Raw genomic sequence first — 24,473 nt, forward strand, 5'->3', positions numbered from 1 at the left:
TCACAGCACGTTCTCGTAGTCACCGCTGTCCCCTGGGTGCCACCGCGGTCCTGGCAGCTCAGCGTACGTCACCTGGGGGCCCTCGGGGGTGGCACTTGGGGACCCTACAGGAGACACTGCTGCCACCCAGTGCCACGCACGGGTGCCACCTCCCTGTCCCCAACCCCGCTCTTATCCCTTGTGTCCTGGGTGGCATTTGGGGACCGTGTGCCACCCCCAGTGCCACCCCCAGTGCCATCCCCAGTGTCACACAGTATTTTCCAGTGCCAACCCCAGTGCCATCCCAGTGTCACCCACTGCCACCTGATGTCTCCCAGTGTCACCCAGTGCCACCCAGTGTCCCCCAGTATCCCCCAGTGCCACCCCCAGTGTCACAGCATATTTTCATCGATGTCACCGCTGTCCCCTGGGTGGCGTTTGGGGACCTGGCAGCTCCCTGGGGGGTGGCATTTGGGGACCCAGTGCCACCCCCGGTGCCACCCCCGGGTGTCAGGTCCTTGTCCCCACCCCCACACTCACCCCCTGCCCTCTTGGTGGGCACCACCTGGCTGTAGAGCACCTCCCCCACCTCGGGGGGAGCCGGGGGGGTCCTGTGGGGACAATGGGGACAATGGGGTGGCCTCAAGGTGACGTTTGGGGACATGGGGACACCCCCGGGCCCTTCCCACACTCACCTGTCCTGGGGTGTCCTGGGGGCTGCAAGGAAAAGTGTGGGAGGGTGACAATGGGGTGACAATGGGGTCACCGGGGTTGGGATCCCCCTGAAAACCCCCGGAACCCCAAAAAGCTCCAAAATACCCAAAAGTCTTTGAAATCCCAACCCCCCTGCAACCCCCAAAACCCTCTCGGGACCCCAAAATCCCCCAGGACCCCACAAAAAGCCCCAAAATACACAACATTTCTTTGAAATCCCAACCCCACTGCAACCCCAAACCCCCCCCCGGGACCCCAAAACACCCCCAGACGCCCCCAAATCCTCCTGAAATGCCCCAGGAGCACCCTGAGATGTCCCCAAAATGTCTCCAAATCCCCCAGGATCCTCAGCCGAGGTCTCAATTTAGGGTCTGTGGGTGTCACCCCATTGTCCCCAACTCCAGGGGCCATCCCGCCACCCCTGTGCCCCCCATTGTCACCCACCCTGGCGGTGGCACCGGTGCCAGCCCACCATGGCACCCACGAGCAGGACCAGGGACAGGAGGGACCCGCCAACCCCTGCGGCCACTGCTGGGGACAAAGGGGACACTTTGGGGTCATCCGGGGGTCCTGGACCTCACAGTGACTTTGGGTGATGCCAGCTGTGCCCTGTCCCTCTGTGTCACCATCGGGGACAAACCCGGCGGTCCGAGCTCCCCACAGTGATCCCCGAGTGACGTCACCTGTGTCGCCGTGTCCCCACGGTGTCACCTCCAGGGCCAGCTCTGGGCTGAGTGCCCGGAACACGCGGTGTCCGTCCTGTCCCACCTGGTTGGTGGCCATGCACTGGTAGGTGCCCGAATGTCCCACATCGACGTCCCCAAGCTCCAGGAGGGGACCCCGGGCCAGCTCCTGCCCATTGTGCAGCCAGGTGAAGGTGACAGGGGCTGAGCCCACCTGCACCGAGCAGCGCAGGGTCACGGGGTCACCTGGGCGCACCTGGAGTGCCGGGGGACCGGGGGTGATGGTGGCATTGGCCACGGGCACTGCGGGGACACAGACAGGGCTGGCACGTGGCCGGGGAGGATGGGGATGCTGTGGGTGGGGTCACCCCCAGCCCGAGGGTCCCGCTCACCCAGGACAGTGACATTCAGGGGGACACTCTGGGCCACGCTTTCACCGTCGCTGACCCGGCACTGGTAGTGGCCGCTGTCATTGTCCCCAACGTGCCGCAGCTCCAGGCGGGGGCTGGTGCCCAGCGTTGCCCCCGAGCCCTCCCGGTGCCAGGAGAAGGACAGGGGACCTGTCCCCATGGTCACCGTGCAGCTCATCACCAGGCTGTCCCCCAGTGCCACCTGTCCTCCGGGGGGCTGAACCGACAGGGACACCCCCGAGGGTGGGACCCCTGCGGGAGGGAGGGGACACAAGGGGACAGTGAGGGACCCGGGGAGGGGCAGGGGGGACCACAGTGAGGGAGAAGGGGCGCAAGGATTGGGGGGTGCCTGGAAAGGGACCCCAAGGAAGGATCGGGTGTTCAGGGAGGGGACACCAGGAGAGGGATGAGGGGGACACCGGGGAGCGGTGAGGGGACCCAGACAGGGATGGGGTGACCTGGGGACCGTGTGGGGAGATCAGAGAGGGTTGGGCGGACGCGGGTGAGAGTCGAGCAAGGATGGAGGGACCCTTGACAGGGATGGAAGGTCCCGGGCAGCAATGGGGGGACACGGAAAAGGTGTCGGGGATGGATGGAAGCACCGAGTCGTGGCTGGGGGACGAGGGACGGGTCCCGGAAAGGAAGGGGGGACTCGGTGGGCTGGGGGTCCTCAGGCAGGGCGGGGTTTCCCCAACCAGTTTGGGGTCCCGTGGGGGCTCTCGGGGCTCCCCGTGCCCATCCCCGCACTCACTGCGCACCGTGACGCCGAGCTGGGCGCTGCTCTTCCACACGGTCCCCTCCTCAGAGCTCACCTGGCAGCTGTAATTCCCCGAGTGGGAGAGCCCCACGGCGGGCACCAGGAGCTGCGGGGACCCCTGCGGGCCCCCCACCCTCTTCCCATCCCGGTAGAAGCTGTAGAGGAGGGGGGCTGGGGGCCGCAGGGGGCTGGGGGTGCTGAGGCAGCTGAGATTGAGGGGAGACCCCTCGGTGAGCTCGGGGGGACCCTCCAGCACCGGCACCGAGAAGAGCTCTGGGAAGGAGAGGGGAGGGGGATTTGAGACCCCAAGTCCCTGGGGAGGGGCTGTGGGGGTGTCAGGGTGCCGGCTGTGGGGTGCTCACCCTGCACTGTCACTTTGACCGCCACAGAGTTCTCCCACGCCGATATTCCCATCTGTTCCCTGCAGCTGTAGTGACCGCTGTGGTGCAGCCTCAGAGGGGACAGGGACAGCTTGGTCCCTCTGCCGACCCTCCTCAGTTCCTTCCTATCGCGGTAGAAGGACACCGAGGTGACCAAATTTTTCTTCCAGCTCCGGCAGTGCAGCGTCACCGTGTCCCCCTCCAGCAGTGCCCGTGCTGGCACCTGCAGCACCAGATACTCTGTGGGACAGGGGGGACCTGTCAGACCCCTTGTCACTGGGACGCCCCGCTTGGTTCACACCAGGGATCCCCAATTCCAGCACGAGTTATCTCCCACACTGGGATGCTCTGGGATATCCCCAGAGCAGGGGACAGGCTCAGGTCACACCAGGGGGTGACCCATGGAGCTGAGCCCACCCTGAGCCCTCAGGGTCCCAGCGGGTGCTGGGGGTGGACACCCAAACCTCTCTCACCATTTAAGACTGTCACTTGGGAACTGAACCCTGTCCTGGGTCTGTCACACGTGTAGGTGCCACTCTCAGTGACAAGGAATCTGTCACGTCCATCCTGCCCCCAGCGCCGCCCGTCCTTGTACCAGGTGGTGGCACCGGCGGTGCCCGAGCCCTGGCAGGTCAGTGTCACCTGGTCCCACAGCACCGCCGGTGTCCAGGGGGGCTGCACGAGGAGCTGGGTGGTCTGGGCACCTGCGGGTGACAGGGGACACCAGCCTGCCAGGGACAGCCCGGGGCTGGGGACAGCGAGGTGGGGACATGGCATCCCCCGAGGACTCACCAGCGAGGCCGAGGGTCTGGGCTGGAAGGGAGAAGGGACAGGGCTGGGTGGGGGTGGCACCGTGGGGACAGTGGCACCCGGGGGCGGGGTGTGGGGCTGTCCCCGAGCTGTCCCCATGGGGACGCCGTTTCTTGTGGGAAAGCGCTCGGGGACAGTCCCCAACAGGTCTGGAGAGGTTCCCAGGGGACAGCTCTGTGTCACAGCCACCCACGATCCACGTCCGGGTGGCATGGACACCTCGGGGACAGCGACACCACTACCACCCCGTGCTGGCACAGGTTCCCCTCAGCAGCTCCACGGCCACATCCCCATGGTGCTTGTCCCCCATCCCTGTCCCCCTGTCCCTGTGCCCACAGCTGCCCCAGCTCCGTGGAGCCAAACCCCACATCCCTGTCCCCACATGGCTGTCCCCAAATCCTTGTCCCCACATCTCCGTCCCATTCCTGTGCTCTTGTCCCTGTCCCCACAACCCCGGTCACACTGGGGGGGGGGGGCACTGGTTCTGTCCCTCACTGGCTCTGCTGGCCTTGGGGACCTCAGGGGACCCCACAGCCCCCCCCTGTGCCCCCTCCCCACCGGTCTCTGCCTCACCAGGGCCCATCCCTGGGGCGTCAGGCCCGTGCCCGGGGCACTCACCCCACAGGAGCAGCGCCACCTTCCCGGCCATCCCGGTGTCCCCGGCCATGGGCACTGGCTGTCACTCGCTGCCAGGGCCACCTGTCCCCTGGCTGGCGGCTCTTGAGATAAAGGGGAAGGAAGAGAATTTACATCTCATCCCCACGTGGTGGTGGCTCTTGGTGGGGGCAGGGTGGCCACAAACTTGGGACAGGCTGGGGACGAGGCTGAGTGGCACAAGGTGGCACGTGGAATTCCCAGGAGTGGGGAGCACAGAGGGTGTGGGGAGCCAGGGGTGGGAGTCCCAGGGGAATGGGGGGTTCCAAGGATAAGGATGCCAAGGGAATGGGGGGTCCTGTGGGACTGGAGGGTCCTGTGGGAATGAAGATTCCGGGTAAAAAGAGGGATTGTAGGGGATGGAATTTTGGGCAGGGGATTTCCTTTGGGATGGGGGTCTGGTGTCATGGAGACCCTCGGGAAAGGCAGTCCTGGGATGGGGGTCCCAAGGCAAGGGGGACAGAAGGAATGGGGGTGCCTTGATTGGGGTCCCAGGGGAAGGGGGTTGCCAGGGATGGGCAGTGGCTGGGCAGGCCCCATGGGTCACAGCTCCTGCCCTGGGTACCTCAGATTTTGGGGTGATCCAGGACCCAGCACAGCCCCCAAAATGTGCTGCTGCTTTGGGGGAGGCACCCCAAAGGCAGATTCCAAGGGTCTCTGGGTCTGTGCCCACACACACCCCCAGGGACTTTTTCCTCTCTTCGTTTCCATTTGCTTCCATTAATCCCTCAATTTCACAACCCCCCATTGATGATCAGGGGGGCACCTGAGCAGGGAACGGGTTGGGGGAACCCCAGGGTGGAGGAAGCAGAGGGTGAGGGGTCTGCAGGGAAGGGTGGGGAGGCTTTGGGGGACGGGGGTGTCCAGCTGTGCCCCCCAACACTTTCACTTTCTCTACAAAGGGAAAAGTTCTTTCACTTTCTTTTCCGCCTGAGAGTCACACGGGGGCGGGTTCGATGCTCGGGGGCGCATTCGGGAATCCCGTCCGGGCACGAGCGTGGAAAGCCGGAGCAGCGGCTCTGCGGGAGCTGCCGGAGGTGACCCCGGCTGGATGGCGACAGTGGCCCCGGACTCGCTGTCGCGGCCGCTCGGGACACGCGGCCACCGCCGGTCCCCGCAGGCCGGGACAGTCCCGACCCTCGCAGCGCGATGGCAGCCGCGACCTGCGACAGCGACCCGAGCCCGGGACTCCGCTCCCGCGGTGCCGGGGGCTCCTCCCCGCGCTCCCGGGACCCCTCCGCCCTCCCGGCACCTCCGGGGCTCGGACGCCGCTCGGGGAGCGCCGGCTGCGGGGCTTTGGGCACCGGCGGGCACCGGGCAGGGCTGGAGCCGGGCCGGCCTTGGGGGGCGATTTGGGGACAGCCCCGGCTCCGGCCCGGGGCTCTCGGGATGTGCTCTGGGAAGCAGGGCTGGGATTTGGGATGAGATTTGGGAAGCAGGGCTGGGATTTGGGATGTTCTTAGGCAGGGCTGGGATTTGGGATGAGATTTGGGAAGCAGGGCTGGGATTTGGGATGTTCTTAGGCAGGGCTGGGATTTGGGATGAGATTCGGGAAGCAGGGCTGGGATTTGGGATGTTCTTAGGCAGGGCTGGGTTTTGGGATGAGATTTGGGAAGCAGGGCTGGGATTTGGGATGAGATTTGGGAAGCAGGGCTGGGATTTGGGATGTTCTTAGGCAGGGCTGGGTTTTGGGATGAGATTTGGGAAGCAGGGCTGGGATTTGGGATGAGATTTGGGAAGCAGGGCTGGGATTTGGGATGAGATTTGGGAAGCAGGGCTGGGATTTGGGATGAGATTTGGGAAGCAGGGCTGGGATTTGGGATGAGATTTGGGAAGCAGGGCTGGGATTTGGGATGTTCTTAGGCAGGGCTGGGATTTGGGATGAGATTTGGGAAGCAGGGCTGGGATTTGGGATGTTCTTAGGCAGGGCTGGGTTTTGGGATGAGATTTGGGAAGCAGGGCTGGGATTTGGGATGTTCTTAGGCAGGGCTGGGATTTGGGATGAGATTTGGGAAGCAGGGCTGGGATTTGGGATGTTCTTAGGCAGGGCTGGGATTTGGGATGAGATTTGGGAAGCAGGGCTGGGATTTGGGATGAGATTTGGGAAGCAGGGCTGGGATTTGGGATGTTCTTAGGCAGGGCTGGGTTTTGGGATGAGATTTGGGAAGCAGGGCTGGGATTTGGGATGTTCTTAGGCAGGGCTGGGATTTGGGATGAGATTTGGGAAGCAGGGCTGGGATTTGGGATGTTCTTAGGCAGGGCTGGGATTTGGGATGACGTTCGGGAAGCAGGGCTGGGATTTGGGATGTTCTTAGGCAGGGCTGGGTTTTGGGATGAGATTTGGGAAGCAGGGCTGGGATTTGGGATGTTCTTAGGCAGGGCTGGGTTTTGGGATGAGATTTGGGAAGCAGGGCTGGGATTTGGGATGTTCTTAGGCAGGGCTGGGATTTGGGATGAGATTTGGGAAGCAGGGCTGGGATTTGGGATGTTCTTAGGCAGGGCTGGGTTTTGGGATGAGATTTGGGAAGCAGGGCTGGGATTTGGGATGTTCTGAGGCAGGGCTGGGATTTGGGATGAGATTTGGGAAGCAGGGCTGGGATTTGGGATGTTCTTAGGCAGGGCTAGGTTTTGGGATGAGATTTGGGAAGCAGGGCTGGGATTTGGGATGTTCTTAGGCAGGGCTGGGTTTTGGGATGAGATTTGGGAAGCAGGGCTGGGATTTGGGATGTTCTTAGGCAGGGCTGGGATTTGGGATGAGATTTGGGAAGCAGGGCTGGGATTTGGGATGTTCTTAGGCAGGGCTGGGATTTGGGATGAGATTTGGGAAGCAGGGCTGGGATTTGGGATGTTCTTAGGCAGGGCTGGGTTTTGGGATGAGATTTGGGAAGCAGGGCTGGGATTTGGGATGTTCTTAGGCAGGGCTGGGATTTGGGATGAGATTTGGGAAGCAGGGCTGGGATTTGGGATGTTCTTAGGCAGGGCTGGGATTTGGGATGAGATTTGGGAAGCAGGGCTGGGATTTGGGATGTTCTTAGGCAGGGCTGGGATTTGGGATGACGTTCGGGAAGCAGGGCTGGGATTTGGGATGTTCTTAGGCAGGGCTGGGTTTTGGGATGAGATTTGGGAAGCAGGGCTGGGATTTGGGATGTTCTTAGGCAGGGCTGGGATTTGGGATGAGATTTGGGAAGCAGGGCTGGGATTTGGGATGTTCTTAGGCAGGGCTGGGTTTTGGGATGAGATTTGGGAAGCAGGGCTGGGATTTGGGATGTTCTTAGGCAGGGCTGGGATTTGGGATGAGATTTGGGAAGCAGGGCTGGGATTTGGGATGTTCTTAGGCAGGGCTGGGATTTGGGATGAGATTTGGGAAGCAGGGCTGGGATTTGGGATGTTCTGAGGCAGGGCTGGGATTTGGGATGAGATTTGGGAAGCAGGGCTGGGATTTGGGATGTTCTTAGGCAGGGCTGGGTTTTGGGATGAGATTTGGGAAGCAGGGCTGGGATTTGGGATGTTCTTAGGCAGGGCTGGGATTTGGGATGAGATTTGGGAAGCAGGGCTGGGATTTGGGATGTTCTTAGGCAGGGCTGGGATTTGGGATGTGGTTTGGGAAGCAGGGCTGGGATTTGGGATGTTCTTAGGCAGGGCTGGGATTTGGGATGACGTTCGGGAAGCAGGGCTGGGATTTGGGATGTTCTTAGGCAGGGCTGGGATTTGGGATGTGGTTTGGGAAGCAGGGCTGGGATTTGGGATGTTCTGAGGCAGGGCTGGGTTTTGGGATGAGATTTGGGAAGCAGGGCTGGGATTTGGGATGTTCTTAGGCAGGGCTGGGATTTGGGATGAGATTTGGGAAGCAGGGCTGGGATTTGGGATGACGTTCGGGAAGCAGGGCTGGGATTTGGGATGTGCTTCCCCTCGTGCCATTCCTTTCCCCCGCTCCAGCTGCTCTCCAGGGCGGGTTTAGGGCCCTGCCCCATTTTTCCCTCACCACAAATCCGCCCCAAAAAATTTCCCGGAGCCTTTTGGGGTTTCCGGAGGCGGGGAAGGAGATCTGGAGTGGGATTATCTCCGCTTTGGGATGGTTTTTCCCGTGGGGCGGAGTTGGAGCGAGGGTTTGGGATCTCTTATCTCGGAGGCACCTGGATGAAAATCTCCTCATTGGATTCATCCATTAATTAATCCCAGCCGCTCCTGGCTCCGGGGTGGCTGCAGTGACCGACGCCAAACCTTTCACCCCAAATTTTGGGAAGCTGTCCCGGGACCTGTGGGAAAGCCCCTGGAGGGGGATCAGCGGATCCAAAATTTGGGAATATTTCTGGGAGCGAGGCCCCAGTGTGGTGCAGTGCCAGGCGGTGGGATTGGGGCCGGGGTTTAAAGGTGGAAACAGAATTCCCAGGAAAGCTGAAATCTCGGGAAACAGAATTTTGGAAAATATAATTTCATGGAACAAAATTCCTGGGAAACAGAAATCCCGGAAAACAGAAGCCCCGGGAGACAGAAATCCAGGGAAACAGAATTCCCTGGAAATAGAAATCCTGGGAAACGGAATTCCAGGGAAGCAGAATTCCCAGGAAAACAGAAATCCCAGGATGGGCCCGGGGAAGCCACCCCGGGGTTGGGAACACGAGCCCGCCCGCACGTCCCCTCAGCAGGTGGCACTTTGGGGACAGCAGAGCGACAGTCAGGCGGGACTGGGAGGGACTGGGAGGGACTGGGAGGGACGGGGAGTACTGGGAGCACTGGGAGCTGCCGCTGGATGGCCCCGCTGGCCACAAAGAGCTGTCCCCGGGTCCCCTCCCGCCAGCTCCTGGTGGCCACAGAGAGGGGACAGGGACAGGGACAGGGACAGGGGACAGGGACAGGGACAGGGGACAGGGACAGGGACAGCTCCTGGTGGCCACAGACAGGGGACAGGGACAGGGACAGGGACAGGGGCAGGGGACAGAGGACAGGGACAGGGATGGGACAGGGACAAGGGGACATCTCCGGGTGGCCACAGACAGGGGACAGGGACAGGGACAGGGACAGGGACAGGGACAAGGACAGGGACAACTCCTGGTGGCCACAGACAGGGGACAGGGACAGGGACAGGGGCAGGGGCAGGGACAGGGACAGGGACAGCTCCTGGTGGCCACAGACAGGGGACAGGGACAGGGACAGGGGACAGGGACAAGGGGACATCTCCGGGTGGCCACAGACAGGGGACAGGGACAGGGACAGGGACAGGGGACAGGGACGGGACAGGGACAAGGGGACATCTCCGGGTGGCCACGTGCTGCTGGAGCTGGAGGTCCCCGGTTCCCTGACCCCCCCCCCCCCCTTCTCACGCCAACCCCCCGAATAAAAAAAAAAAATTGGGGTGATTTTGGGTTATTTTGGAGGATTTAAATGGGATTATAATGGGATTTCTGGGGGTATTTTATAGGGGTTTTGAGGTGGTTCTGGAAGGGGTTTTTGGGGTGATTTTGGGGTGATTTTGGGGTGATTTTGGGGTTTCACCCCGTCCTTTCCCGCAGCCCCCGGGCCCCTCCAGCTCCATCGTGCTGCCCTGCGATGTCACTGCCTCCCCAGGAGCTCTGCCCTCCTGCAGGGACAAACCCCAAATTAGCAGAATCCTCCCCAAAAATACCCCAAAAAAACCTCCGGGAGATCACGTGAGGCTGTTCCCAAGCCCTGGGGAGATTTGGGGACCCTGGGATGGATTTGGGGACCTGCGGGTGTCACTGCACTGTCCCAAAACCTCAGGCATCAGGGATGGGCTGAAGTACAGAACACGCAGAGCTGAATAATCCCAAAACCCAATAAATCCCCCCCAAAAAAACACCAAAAAAAAAAAAAACAAAAAAAAATCTTTCTGGTCAGATCTAGGGGTTCATTACCCCCCCAAAAATGTTCTGGATGCTGCCTCAGAATCCCAAAATCCCCGGCAGAGGCAGCGGAGCCGCGTGTTTGTGCAGGAGCAGGGCTGAACTTTAGGAACCCCGGCCCTAATTAAAAACACCTCATTAAGGGCCTGAATGGGGCCATTAACCCAACCTGCTCTAATTTAGCCTCGTTTTGACCTCCCCAAATTTTCCCTCGGAGTTGTTGGGCTTCGTTTCCTGTTTGGAGCCTCTGTGGTGTCCTAAAATGTGGCCCCGATGAGTCAGGTTTGGGGTTTTTGGGAGAGGGAAAAGGTGAGGAGGATTTTTGGGGTTGGTTCAGATTTAGGGTTGGTTCAGGGTTTGGGATGATTCAGGGTTTGGGGCTGATTCAAGGTTTGGGCTGATTCAGGGTTTGTCACTGGTTCGGTGTTTGGGACTGGTTTTGTTTTTTTTGGGGGGGGGGAATGATTCAGGGTTTGGGGTTTGTTCCAATTTGGGGTTTTTAGGGTCAGTTCAATTTTGGGACTGGCTCAGGTTTTTGGGGTTGGTTCAGGTTTTGGGGTTGGTTCAGGTTTTGGGGTTGGTTCAGGTTTTTGTCACTGACTCAGGTTTTTGGGGTTGGTTCAGGTTTTGGGGTTGGTTCAGGTTTTTGTCACTGACTCAGGTTTTTGGGGTTGGTTCAGGTTTTGGGGTTGGTTCAGGTTTTTGTCACTGACTCAGGTTTTTGGGGTTGGTTCAGGTTTGTGGGGCTAATTTGGGTTTTAGGGCTGGTTCAGGTTTTTGGGGTCAATTAAGATTTTGACACTGGGTCAGTTTTTGGGACTGGTTCAGGTTTTTGGGGCTGATCCAGATTTTCACACTGGTTCGGATTTTTGGGGCTGATTCAGTTTTTGGGACTGGTTCAGATTTTTGGGGCTGATCCAGATTTTCACACTGGTTCAGATTTTGGGGCTGATTCAGTTTTTGGGACTGGTTCGGATTTTTGAGGCTGAATCAGTTTTTGGGACTGGTTTGGATTTTTGGGGCTGATTCAGTTTTTGGGGCTGGTTCAGATTTTTAGGGCTGATCCAGTTTTTCACACTGGTTCAGATTTTGAGGCTGATTCAGTTTTTGGGACTGGTTCAGGTTTTTGGGGCTGATCCAGATTTTCACACTGGTTCAGATTTTGAGGCTGAATCATCTTTTTTTTAGGGCCGCTTCCATTTGCGAAACCGCTTCCATTTTTACAACTTACACCAAATTTTTCTAGCTCAACTTTTTACAACCATCTCACTTCTTTCAGGACCAGCTCATCCTTTCAGGCTTCTCCAACCTTCACCTGCATTACTCCTGTTGTTTTTCCATCCTTTTTATTTATTTATTTTTTAAATTTTTTTTTTTTTTTTAAATTTATTTACCCCCGCAGCTTCTCCAAACTGTTTGTGCCTGGTTAATTCCTGAAAATCCAGCCCTGGACATCCCCGAGAGCTCGGCCAAACCCTGGCCACTGTCATTACCTTTATTAGAGCCCGATGCTCTGCCGGCGTCTCCCGGAATCTTTTGCCGTGATGAGGCTGCCCGGGGCTGCCCGGGCAGGAATTCTCACTCCCATTCACCTGGGCAGGATGAAAGGTGACACACGGCAGGTAATGAGGGAATTCTGAGAGGCTTCAAAGTGCGGCGGCGTGGGGTTAATGCCCCTGTGCCACCCCTGCCAGCGTCACCGTGGGCTCTGAGTCACCCCGCTTGTCATTAACCCCCCCCGGGACAGCAGCCCCGTGTCATTATCCAAATTTTTACAGCCTGGGAAATGGGGGCACGGTGAGCTTCGCTGCTCTGCTGCCGGCCGACCGCAGCCTGACTCATTTTGGGGTGGCAGAGAAAAAGGAGGGGGGCACCTCCCTGGGCTCTGCTCTGCTTCCGTGTCCTGGATCCCAAAATCTGAGCGGTGGGAAAAGCGGGGTTTTTTGACCCCAAAATCTGCACTGGGTGAGGGTTGGGTGTGGCACGAGCAGGAGTGGCAGTGTCTTGGGTGCGGGTGACAATGGCACTGTCGCTGTCCTCCTGTCCTCGCACGGGGGAGGGGGCTGTGATGGGCAGGGGGATGTCCCGGAGTGGTGGCAGCAGAGCCAAAGTCACAGCCAGAGCTGTCCCCAAGGGGAGGCTGGCACTGTCCCCTCTTTGGGCAGGACACTCTGAGGTCCCTGTGCCATCCTGGTGGCTCTGGGGACACTGGTGACAGTCCAAGACCTGTGCCAGGCATGGCCAGGGGGTGGTGGCAGGGTCCCTGAGCCATCCTGGTGGCACTGGGGACACTGGTGGCAGTCCAGGACCTGTGCCAGGTGTAGCCAGGGGATGGTGGCAGGGTCCCTGTGCCATCCTGGTGACACTGGGGACACTGGTGGCAGTCCAGGACCTGTGCCAGGTGTAGCCAGGGGATGGTGGCAGGGTCCCTGTGCCATCCTGGTGGCACTGGGGACACTGGTGGCAGTCCAAGACCTGTGCCAGGTGTAGCCAGGGGATGGTGGCAGGGTCCCTGTGCCATCCTGGTGGCACTGGGGACACTGGTGACAGTTCAAGACCTGTGCCAGGCATGGCCAGGGGGTGGTGGCAGGGTCCCTGAGCCATCCTGGTGGCACTGGGGACACTGGTGACAGTCCAAGACCTGTGCCAGGCATGGCCAGGTGGCTCTGGGGACTTCAGTGCCAGCCCATTTTTTTATCCACATTTTCAACACCTTTTTCATCTGCACTTTTAACCCGTTTTTCACCCGTGTTTTTAATCCACGTTTTAAACCCATCTTTTATGCACGATTTTAACCCATTTTTAATTAAGTAATGGTTTTAATGAAACACTTTCTTTGAGCCCGTGCTGGTTTTCCATCCTCCCCTCAGCTCAGGAGCTGCCCCCGGGGCCGGAGGAGCCCTGAGGCTCCTTTTGTCCCCTCTGTGCCACTCTGGCTTGTCCCTCGCCCTGTCCCCAACCCCCAGCCCTGCCAGTGCCACCTTGTCACCTCGGTGCCACCTCTGTCCCTCGGGGACAAAGCGAGGGGAGCTTGGATGATGCGAAGGTGTCACCTGCGGGGGGGATGGGGACAGGAGTGGCTCTGATTAATTCCTGGAGCAGCTGGAAAACAAGCGGAGCCCGGCAAGGCGAGGCTGGGCCAGGGGACAGAGCAGGGACAGCACGGGGACAGCACGGGGACAGCACGGGGACACTGCTGGGAGCCGGGCCAGACCGTGGCCTCCTTGTCCCTTGTGGCTTTGTCCCCTGCAGCTCCAGCCCAGGGCTGGGTGTCCTTTGTGGGGACAGCTCTGTCACCTCAGTCCCCAGGGTCCCCACAAGGCCACTGTCACCAGTGCCAGTCCCTGGGTAGTGCTCTGTGCCATCCCCCGTGTCCATCTTGTGTCCATCCCCATGTCCATCCTTGTGTCCATCCCAATTTTCCATCCCTGTGTCCATCCCTGTGTCCATCCCCGTGTCCATCCCCGTGTCCATTCCCATGTCCATCCCCGTGTCCATCTTGTGTCCATCCCCGTGTCCATCCCTGTGTCCATCCCCGTGTCCATCCCAATTTTCCATCCCTGTGTCCATCCCCGTGTCCATCCCCGTGTCCATTCCCGTGTCCATCCCTGTGTCCATCCCCGTGTCCATTCCCGTGTCCATTCCCGTGTCCATCCCCGTGTCCATCCCTGTGTCCATCCCCGTGTCCATCCCAATTTTCCATCCCTGTGTCCATCCCCGTGTCCATCCCCGTGTCCATCCCTGTGTCCATCCCCGTGTCCATCCCCGTGTCCATCCCCGTGTCCATCCCAATTTTCCATCCCTGTGTCCATCTTGTGTCCATCCCCAGCGTCCATCCCTGTGTCCATCCTTGTGTCCATCCCCGTGTCCATCCTTGTGTCCATCCTTGTGTCCATCCCCGTGTCCATCCTTGTGTCCATCCTTGTGTCCATCCCCGTGTCCATCCCCGTGTCCATCCCAATTTTCCATCCCTGTGTCCATCCCTGTGTCCATCCCCGTGTCCATCCCAATTTTCCATCCCCGTGTCCATCCCCGTGTCCATCCTTGTGTCCACCTCCCATGTCACCTTCAGTGTCTGTCCCCATTGCCATCCCCAGTGTCCATCCCCAGTGTCCATCTCGATTTTTCACCCCCAGTGTCCATCCCAATTTTCCATCCCAGTTTCCATCCTCGGTGCCACCCCCATTGTCCATCCCAATTTTTCACCCCGAGTGTCCATCACTATTTTCCACCCCAATTTTTCACCCCGAGTGTCCATCACTATTTTCCATCCCAATTTTCCATCCCCATTGTCCACCCCCGGTGTCCATCCCACCACTGCCACACTCCGGCCATGTCACCCTGGGTCACTCTGAGCTCTGAGGGGTCCAAGGGCCACCGAGCCGAGCCGGGGCTGGCCCTGTCCCCAAGGAGCCCCGGGACCCTGCCAGGTGACAGAAATGACAGAAAGAAATGACAGAAATGATAATAAATGACAGAAATGATAATAAATGACAGAAATGACAGACTCGGCCCTGCACGTGCCCCGTGCCCCGCACGGCTCCCGCTGCCAGCCGGGCACGTTAACTGGTTAAACTGGGAGCTGGGACGGGAACTGGAGCAGCTCATGGCCCCGGGGCCGCGGTTCGGCCCCGCCGGGACAGCGGCAGAGCCGGCTCGGGCAGTCCCGAGCGGGGCCGCGGGGCAGAGCCGGGCCGGGCGGGGCCGGGCCGGGCCGGGCTGGGCACGGAGCGGGAGATGGGGCTGGACTGGGAGATGGGGCTGGACTGGGAGATGAGGCTGAACTGGGAGATAGGACTGAAATGGGACATGTGACTGAACTGGGAGATGGGACTGGACTGGGAGATGGGACTGGACTGGGAGATGGGACTGGACTGGGAGATGGGGCTGGACTGGGAGGTGGGACTGAACTGGGAGATGGGGCTGGACTGGGAGGTGGGACTGAACTGGGAGATGGGGCTGAACTGGGAGATGGGGCTGAACTGGGAGGTGGGGTTGAACTGGGAGATGGGGCTGAACTGGGAGGTGGGGTTGAACTGGGAGATGGGGCTGGACTGGGAGATGGGGCTGAACTGGGAGAAGGGACTGGAGTGGGAGAAGGGACTGGACTGGGAGATGGGGCTGAACTGGGTGACAGTGTCTGGGTGTCCCCCTGTCCCCGAGTTCACGGTGTCCATATCCATGTGTCCCCATGTCCCCGTGTCCCCCTGTCCCCGAGTTCACGGTCCCCACGTCTCCTGTGTGACCTCAGGGGACACAGGCAGGGACAGGTCCCTGGCACAGCCTTCCCGCTGGGCTGAGCCCCCCCCCGGTGTCCCCAACTGTCACGTCCCTGTGCCAGCTCCTACATCCGTCCCCGTGTCCCTGTCCCTGCTCCTTCATGCACTGTCCCTGTCCCTGTCCCCAAGGGTTCCATCCACTGCCATTGTCCCTGTCCCTGTCCCCAACCATTCCATCCACTGCCATTGTCCCCGTCCCAACTCCTCCCTCTGCTGTCACTGTCCCTGTCCCAGCTCTTGATCCTCTTCCATGTCCCTGTCCCAACTTCTCCACCCGTTCCTGTGTCCCTGTCCCATCTCCTGCACTTGTTTCCACTTCCCTGTCCCCAACACTTTCATCCACCGCCATGTCCCTGTCCCAGCTCTTCCATCCATCCCATCCCAGTTCCTCCATCCCTGCCATGTCCCTTTCCCAGTTCCTCCATCCATCCCATCCCAGTTCCTCCATCCATCCCGCCCCAGTTCCTCCATCCCATCCCATCCCATCCCATCCCATCCCATCCCATCCCATCCCATCCCATCCCATCCCAGTTCCTCCATCCATCCCGTCCCAGTTCCTCCATCCATCCCGTCCCAGTTCCTCCATCCATCCCAACCCAGTTCCTCCATCCCTGCCATGTCCCTGTCCCAGTTCCTCCATCCCTCCCATCCCAGTTCCTCCATCCCTGCCACATCCCTGTCCCCACGGACCGTGGCCCTGTCCCTGTCCCTGTCCCTGTCCCACCATCCTGTGCCCGTGCAGTGACCCGTGAGCTCAGTGGGTGCCACCGTCCCCACGCTACCACCGCGTCGCGGTGCCCGCCGCCCGAGGGGCAGGTCCGGAGGAGGGATCTGCCACCTGTAAACCCCCGCTCCAACCACACCTTTAAACCCTTCGAGCCCCGCTCCGAGCCCAGGATCCTTTCGGGATCCGTGGGGTCGAGCTGCCACCTCCAGCCACCCGTGGCTTTGTCCCCACTGTCCCCACTCCGTGCCCATCCCTGTTCCCTCTGGTGTCCCCCGGGTGTCCGATCAGTGTCCGGCCGGTGTCCGGCCGGGGTCCGGCGGGCCGGGCGCTGCCTAATTAGGGGGTAGGAGCGGAGCAGGGCGGCAGCCACGCACAGCTCGGAGCCACTCACTCATCCCGCAGGAATCCGCCCCACGGGGAGGAGCGGCCCCGGCCCAGCGCCTAAAAGGGCCCCGCACGGGCCGGGTGCCCTCGGAGCCTCGGAGCTTTCCTGCGTCCTCCTCCTCCTCTTCCTCCTCCTCCTCCTCCTCCGCCATGGCAGGGCACGGCGCCAGCCTGCTCCTGCTCCTCGGGGTCCTGCCAGGTAGGATCCCGGGATCGCGGCTCCCCGAGGGATCCCCGAGATGCTCCCGAACCCCTGAACCCGTGGTCACGCACCTGCGGTCACCACCGGGGTCCTGTGCTGGACAGGGCAGGTGGCAGTGACCCCCGTGTGTCACCTGTGTCACCTGTGTCACCCGTGTCACCTGCCAGGGGTGCGGGACCCAGCCGGGACATCCCCGCGGGCACCCGGTTTGGGAGATGCGAGCTGCGGGTGGGGGTTTGCAGGTGTGGGGTCGGGGTTTGCAGGTGCGCGGTTTTCGGAGCTGCAGGTGCGCGGGTTTCGGAGCTGCAGGTGCGCGGGTTTCGGGGCTGCAGGTGCGCGGTTTTCGGAGCCGCAGGTGCGGGCTTTTTGGGGCCGCAGGTGCGCGGGTTTTGGGGCCACAGGTGCGCGGGTTTCGGAGCTGCAGGTGCTCGGGTTTCGGAACCGCAGGTGCGCGGGTTTCAGAACCGCAGGTGTGGGGTCTTTGAGGTTGCCAGGTGTGTTGGAACACAGGTTTGGAGTGTGCTGGATCCCTGCGCTGCAGGTGTGGGGTTCAAGGTGTGTCGCGGCACAGGTTCGGGGTTCAGTGCATCCCTGTGCCCCACTGAGGAGGTGCTGCCAGGTGTGGGGTCAGGGGGTGCTACCTCGCATGTGGGGACACGGCTTTGGGGACCCTGAGCTCCACAGGTGGGGAACCGCAGGTTTGGGGTTCAAGGTGTGTCAGGGCACAGGTTTGGGGTGTGCTGGATCCCTGGGCTGCAGGTGTGGGGTCAGAGATGTCGGGGCACAGGTGTGGGGTCCCTGTACCCCATCCTTGCCCCCCGTGGGTCAGGAGCTGCAGGTGTGGGGTCAGGCCGTGCTCCAGGTGCCGTTTTGGGGGGGTTGTGGTGCCATTTTGGAGGTGACAGTGCCGTTTTGGGGGAGTGATGGTACGCTTTTGGAGGGGGATGGCGCCCTTTTGGGGGTGACGCTCCCATTTTGGGAGGTGACAGTTCCGTTTTTAGGGGTGTCAGTCCCGTTTTTGAGGGGTGTCAGTCCCGTTTTGAGGGGTGACAGTCCCGTTTTTGAGAGGTGACAGTCCCGTTTTTGAGGGGTGTCAGTCCCGTTTTTGAGAGGTGACAGTGCCGTTTTTGGGGTGTGACAGTCCCGTTTTTGAGGGGTGACAGTGCCGTTTTTGAGGGGTGACAGTTCCGTTTTGAGGGGTGGCAGTCCCGTTTTTGAGGGGTGACAGTCCCGTTTTTGGGGGGTGACAGTTCCGTTTTGAGGGGTGTCAGTCCCGTTTTTGAGGGGTGACAGTTCCGTTTTGAGGGGTGACAGTCCCGTTTTGAGGGGTGACAGTTCCGTTTCTGAGGGATGACAGTTCCGTTTTGAGGGGTAACAGTCCCGTTTTTGAGAGGTGACAGTGCCGTTTTTGGGGTGTGACAGTCCCGTTTTTGAGGGGTGACAGTCCCGTTTTTGAGGGGTGTCAGTCCCGTTTTTGAGGGGTGACAGTTCCGTTTTGAGGGGTGACAGTCCCGTTTTTGAGGGGTGACAGTCCCGTTTTTGGGGGGTGACAGTCCCGTTTTTGAGGGGTGACAGTCCCGTTTTTGAGGGGTGACAGTTCCGTTTTGAGGGGTGGCAGTCCCGTTTTTGAGGGGTGACAGTCCCGTTTTTGGGGGGTGACAGTTCCGTTTTGAGGGGTGTCAGTCCCGTTTTTGAGGGGTGACAGTTCCGTTTTGAGGGGTGACAGTCCCGTTTTGAGGGGTGTCAGTCCCGTTTTTGAGGGGTGTCAGTCCCGTTTTTGAGGGGTGACAGTGCCGTTTCTGAGGGATGACAGTTCCGTTTTGAGGGGTAACAGTCCCGTTTTTGAGGGGTGACAGTTCCGTTTTTGGGGTGTGACAGTCCCGTTTTTGAGGGGTGACAGTCCCGTTTTTGAGGGGTGACAGTTCCGTTTTGAGGGGTGACAGTCCCGTTTTTGAGGGGTGTCAGTCCCGTTTTTGAGGGGTGACAGTTCCGTTTTTGGGGGTGACAGTCCCGTTTTGAGGGATGACAGTTCCGTTTTGAGGGGTGACAGTCCCGTTTTTGAGGGGTGACAGTGCCGTTTTTGGGGTGTGACAGTCCCGTTTTTGGGGGTGACAGTCCCGTTTTTGAGGGGTGACAGTCCCGTTTTTGGGGGTGACAGTCCCGTTTTTGAGGGGTGACAGTCCCGTTTCTGAGGGATGACAGTTCCGTTTTTGAGGGGTGACAGTTCCGTTTTTGGGGGTGTGACAGTCCCGTTTCTGAGGGATGACAGTTCCGTTTTTGAGGGGTGACAGTTCCGTTTTTGAGGGGTGACAGTCCCGTTTTGAGGGGTGACAGTTCCGTTTTTGGGGGTGTGACAGTCCCGTTTCTGAGGGGTGACAGTTCCGTTTTTGAGGGGTGACAGTCCCGTTTTGAAGGGTGACAGTTCCGTTTTTGAGGGGTGACAGTCCCGTTTTGAGGGGTGACAGTCCCGTTTTGAGGGGTGACAGTGCCGTTTTGAGGGGTGACAGTCCCGTTTTGAGGGGTGACAGTCCCGTTTCTGAGGGGTGACAGTTCCGTTTTGAGGGGTGACAGTTCCGTTTTTGGGGGTGACAGTCCCGTTTTTGGGGGTGACAGTCCCGTTTTGAGGGGTGACAGTCCCGTTTTGAGGGGTGACAGTGCCGTTGTGTTCCCAGCTCTCCTCGTGGCCGTCAGGATCAACGGCAAGGGCCGCGAGGTTCTGTACCTGGCCAAGGGTGACTCGGTCAAGCTGGGCTGTCCCTATGTCCTGGAACCCGAGGACAACGGACCCCAGGGAGTGGGAATCGAGTGGATCCAGGTCACACCCGAGAGACCCGGCCCCGAGAACGTGGTGAGGGGCTCGGGCTCGGTGGGAAGGGGGCAGGAGGGGCAGGGATGGAGCGGGTGGAGGGGCGGGGAGGGACAGACGGACAGGGAGGGACAGACAGGATTGGAAAGGTCTGGCAGGACTGGAAAGGTCTGATAGGACAGGAAAGGTCTGGCAGGACAGACGGACAGGGAGGGACAGACAGGACAGGAAAGGTCTGGCAGGACAGATGGACAGGGAGGGACAGGCAGGACAGGAAAGATCTGGCAGGACAGGGAGGGACGGATGGACAGGGAGGGACAGACAGGATTGGAAGGGTCTGATGGGACTGGGAGGGACAAGCAGGACTGGAAAGGTCTGGCAGGACGGACAGACAGGGAGGGACAGACAGGATTGGAAAGGTCTGATGGGACGGGAAAGGTCTGGCAGGACAGACGGACGGGGAGGGACAGGCAGGACAGGAAAGGTCTGGCAGGACAGACAGGCAGGGACAGACGGACAGGGAGGGACAGGCAGGACTGAGGAGGTTGGGGAGGGCAGGCAAGGACCAGGAAGAGTTTGGAAGTTCTGGGATGGGAAGGATGAAGAGGGACAGGGAGGGACAGAACAGGAGAAGTCTGGCAGGACAGGGAGGGACAGACAGGGACAGGAAGGACTGGGAAGGACTGGGAAGGACAGGAAGGGACAGGTGAGACTGGAAGGGACAGGCAGGGACAGGGAGGACAGGAAAGGACAGGAAGGGACAGGTGAGACTGGAAGGGACAGGCAGGGACAGGGAGAGACAAGCAGGAGACAGAAAGACCTGGTAAGGACAGGCAGGGTTTGGAAGCCCATCAGGACAGATGGGACAGGGAAAGTTGGGAAGGGCAGGGAAGGATTAGGAAGGGTCTGGAAGGATGAAACAGGGCAGGATGGGATTGGGATTGGGATTGGGGATGGGATGGGATGGGATGGGATGGGATGGGATGGGATGGGATGGGATGGGATGGGATGGGATTGGGATTGGGATGGGACCCAGCCAAGCAGGTTGGACAGGCAGGGACAGGCAGGACAAGCAGGGACAGGCAGGACAGGGAAGGTCTGGCAGCATCTGGGAGTGCCAGTCTGGGAAGGACCAGGCAGGGCTGGGCAGGCTGGGCTGGAGTGAAGCAGAGCAGGCAGGGACAGGGACAGGGACAGGGGACAGGGATGGGACAGGGGACATGAGAGAGGGGATGGGGATAGGGACAGGGGGCAGGGACAGGGACAGGGGACATGAGAGAGGGGACAGGGACAGGGACAGGGGACAGGGACAGGGATGGGACAGGGACAGGGACAGGGACAGGGGACATGAGAGAGGGGACAGGGACAGGGGGCAGGGACAGGGACAGGGACAGGGACAGGGACAGGGGACAGGGACAGGGGACAGGGACAGGGACAGGGACAGGGGACAGGGACAGGGGACAGGGACAGGGACAGGGACAGGGGACAGGGACAGGGACAGGCAGAGAAAAAGGCCCAACCCTAAAAAGCCTTAACCATCACCAAAGCCTTAACCCTCACCCAAACCAAACCCTCACCTAAACCAAACCCAATCCTAACCCTACCCAAACCAACCCTAACCAAACCCTCACCTAAACCCAACTCAACCTAAACCCAACCAAACCAAAACCCAAACCAAACCCTAAACCAAACCTTCCCTAAACCTAAACCCAACTCAACCTAAACCCAAACCAAACCCAAACCCAACCCAACCAAAACCCAAACCAAACCCTAAACCCAACTCAACCTAAACCCAAACCAAACCCAAACCCAACCCAAACCCTCACCTAAACCCAACCAAACCAAAACCCAAACCAAACCCTAAACCAAACCTTCCCTAAACCTAAACCAAACTCAACCTAAACCCAAACCAAACCCAAACCCAAACCCAACCTAAACCAAATCCTCACCCAAACCCAACCCAAACCCTCACCTAAACCCAACCAAACCAAAACCCAAACCAAACCCTAAACCAAACCTTCCCTAAACCCAAACCCAACTCAACCTAAACCCAAACCAAACCCTAAACCAAACCTTCCCTAAACCTAAACCCAACTCAACCTAAACCCAAACCAAACCCAAACCCAAACCAACCAAAACCCAAACCAAACCCAAACCCAAACCCAACCTAAACCCAAAGCCAACTCAACCTAAACCCAAACCCAACCAAAACCCAAACCCAAACCCAACTCAACCTAAACCCAAACCAAACCCAAACCCAACCCAACCCAACCTAAACCCAAATCAAACCCAAACCCAACCTAAACCAAATCCTCACCCAAACCCAAACCAAACCCAAACCCAAACCCAAACCAAACCCAAACCCAACCCAACCCAACCTAAACCCAAACCCAAACCCAAACCCAACCCAAACCCTCACCTAAACCCAACCCAACCAAAACCCAAACCAAACCCTAAACCAAACCTTCCCTAAACCTAAACCAAACTCAACCTAAACCCAAACCAAACCCAAACCAAACCCTCACCCAAACCCAACTCAACCTAAACCCAAATCAAACCCAAACCCATACCCAACCCAACCCAAACTAAACCCTCACCCAAACCCAAACCAAACCCAAACCCTCACCCAATCCAACCCAAACCCCCCCCTCGTCCCCGAGGCCACCCTGACGCTGTCCCCTCGTGTCCCCAGTTCCTGTCCTACCAGGACCACCACGTGAACTACGGCAGCGGCTCGGGGCTGCAGGACCGCGTGGCCTTCGTGCAGACGGACCCGGGCCAGCGCGACGCCTCCATCCGCGTGGCCGACCTGCAGGAGAGCGACACCGGTACCTACCAGTGCCGCGTCAAGAAGAACACGGTGGCCGTGCACGAGGTCATCGTCACCGTGCAAGGTGAGACCGCCCCACACCTGCCAGGTGTGGCCCCCGTGTCACCCGGGCCCTCCCTGTGCCGCGCAGAGCTCGTTGTGATCACGCTGCAGCTTCTGGTGGCGCTGGCGGTGTCACCTGTGCCCCTCTCAGGTGGCTCTGGCAGCATCACCTGTACCCCTCTCATGTGGTTCTGGTAGTGTCACCTGTGCCCTTCTCATGTGGCCCTGGCAGTGTCACCTGTGCCCCTCTCAGGTGGCCCTGGCGGTGTCACCTGTGCCCTTCTCATGTGGCCCTGGTGGTGTCACCTGTTCCCTCTCTCATGTGGCCCTCGATGGCCCTGACACTGTCCCCTGTCCCCATCCAGGTGGCCCTGACAGTGTCCCGTGTCCCCCTGCCCCAGGTGACTCCCGTCTCTCCCCTCCCACCCCCCCAGGTGTCCCCTCTCCTGGGTGACCCCTGGTGACCCCAATGGTGTCCCCAGAGTGGTTCTGGCTTTGTCCCAGCCCTCTGTCCCCCTCCATGGTGGCTCTGTCACTGTCCCTGTCCCCTGTCCCCTTGCCGGCTGTGCCTGTCCCTTGTCCCCTTTCGTGGTGTCCCTGTCCCCATCCTGCATGTCCCTGTCCCCTTGACTGTCCCTGACAGTGTCCCCAGTCCCCTTCTCGGGTGTCCCGGGCAGTGTCCCCGCTGTCCCCGCCAGTGTGCCTTGACAGTGTGGCCGCTGTCCTTGGTGTCCCCTGACGCTGTCCTCGGTGTCCCTGGTGTCCCCTGACAGCGTGGCCAGTGTCCCTGGTGTCCCCCGCTGCTGTTCCCGGTGTCCCCCCAAGGTGTCCCCCGACGCTGTCCCCTGATGCTGTCCCCGCTGTCCCCTGACGCTGTCCCCTGACGCTGTCCCCTGACGCTGTCCCTGGTGTTCCCTAACGGTGTCCCCGGTGTCCCCTGACGCTGTCCCCGCTGTCCCCGGTGTCCCCTGACACTGTCCCTGGTGTTCCCTAACGGTGTCCCCGGTGTCCCCTGACGCTGTCCCCGGTGTCCCCTGACGCTGTCCCCGCTGTCCCCGGTGTCCCCTGACGCTGTCCCTGGTGTTCCCTAACGGTGTCCCCGGTGTCCCCTGACGCTGTCCCCGCTGTCCCCGGTGTCCCCTGACGCCGTCCCCTGACGCTGTCCCTGGTGTTCCCTAACGGTGTCCCCGCTGTCCCCTGACACTGTCCCCTGACGCTGTCCCCGCTGTCCCCGGTGTCCCCTGACGCTGTCCCCGCTGTCCCCGGTGTCCCCTGACGCTGTCCCCGCTGTCCCCTGACGCTGTCCCCGCTGTTCCCGGTGTCCCCTGACGCTGTCCCTGGTGTTCCCTAACGGTGTCCCCGCTGTCCCCTGACGCTGTCCCCGCTGTCCCCGGTGTCCCCTGACGCTGTCCCCGCTGTCCCAGCAGAGAAGCCGGCCGTGCCGCAGTGCTGGAGCGAGGGGGAGCTGATCGAGGGGGGCTCGGTGCTGCTGCGCTGCTTCAGCCGGGGGGGCACCGCGCCCCTCTCCTACCAGTGGGCAAAGCTGGCCGAGGGCTACGGGGGGGGGCGCCTGCCCTCGGGGACCCTGCAAGGTGGGTCAGGGACATTTTGGGGGGTTCAGGGGGGGTTTAGAGGGTCCCTGCCCTCGGGGACCCTGCAAGGTGGGTCAGGGACATTTTGGGGGGTTCAGGGGGGGTTTAGAGGGTCCCTGCCCTCGGGGACCCTGCAAGGTGGGTCAGGGATATTTTGGGGGGTTCAGGGGGGGTTTAGAGGGTCCCTGCCCTCGGGGACCCTGCAAGGTGGGTCAGGGACATTTTGGGGGGTTCAGGGGGGGTTTAGAGGGTCCCTGCCCTCGGGGACCCTGCAAGGTGGGTCAGGGACATTTTGGGGGGTTCAGGGGGGGTTTAGAGGGTCCCTGCCCTCGGGGACCCTGCAAGGTGGGTCAGGGACATTTT

At 60.3% G+C, this 24,473-nt stretch overlaps 2 protein-coding genes across 2 annotated transcripts in view; one reads left to right on the top strand and one right to left on the bottom strand.

Moving 5' to 3' along the window:
• On the bottom strand, positions 1–16,790 carry LOC134055117 (Fc receptor-like protein 5). The gene is made up of 16 exons (XM_062511246.1): positions 16,646–16,790; positions 16,495–16,586; positions 14,964–15,320; positions 11,742–11,840; positions 5,329–5,796; positions 4,371–4,452; positions 3,716–3,736; positions 3,397–3,627; positions 2,931–3,163; positions 2,538–2,856; positions 1,769–2,038; positions 1,377–1,679; positions 1,138–1,224; positions 675–696; positions 520–590; positions 1–104 (listed from the first exon to the last, which is right to left on the bottom strand). Exons 1-16 carry the CDS (start codon positions 16,788–16,790, stop codon positions 1–3), a joined length of 2,904 nt encoding a protein of 967 aa, XP_062367230.1.
• The window catches only part of VSIG8 (V-set and immunoglobulin domain containing 8), an 11,922-nt gene continuing 4,237 nt past the window's right edge, over positions 16,789–24,473 (top strand). The window contains exons 1-5 of the mRNA XM_062511654.1: positions 16,789–16,837; positions 19,513–19,688; positions 22,339–22,540; positions 22,884–22,919; positions 23,943–24,110. Of these exons, the coding sequence (XP_062367638.1) occupies positions 16,789–16,837; positions 19,513–19,688; positions 22,339–22,540; positions 22,884–22,919; positions 23,943–24,110 (631 nt within the window). The remainder of the gene's footprint in view (positions 16,838–19,512; positions 19,689–22,338; positions 22,541–22,883; positions 22,920–23,942; positions 24,111–24,473) is intronic.

This window comes from Cinclus cinclus, chromosome 31, assembly GCF_963662255.1.
Source record: "Cinclus cinclus chromosome 31, bCinCin1.1, whole genome shotgun sequence".
NCBI lineage: Eukaryota > Metazoa > Chordata > Aves > Passeriformes > Cinclidae > Cinclus > Cinclus cinclus.

Coding starts and splice junctions, on each gene's coding strand:
- LOC134055117 (XM_062511246.1), bottom strand. CDS start 16,790: ATGGCGGAGGAGGAGGAGGAGGAGGAAGAGGAGGAGGAGGACGCAGGA. Junction 591..674: donor CCCAGGACACCCCAGGACAG/GTGAGTGTGGGA, acceptor TTGTCCCCACAG/GACCCCCCCGGCTCCCCCCG. Junction 105..519: donor GCCCACCAAGAGGGCAGGGG/GTGAGTGTGGGG, acceptor TGTCTCCTGTAG/GGTCCCCAAGTGCCACCCCC.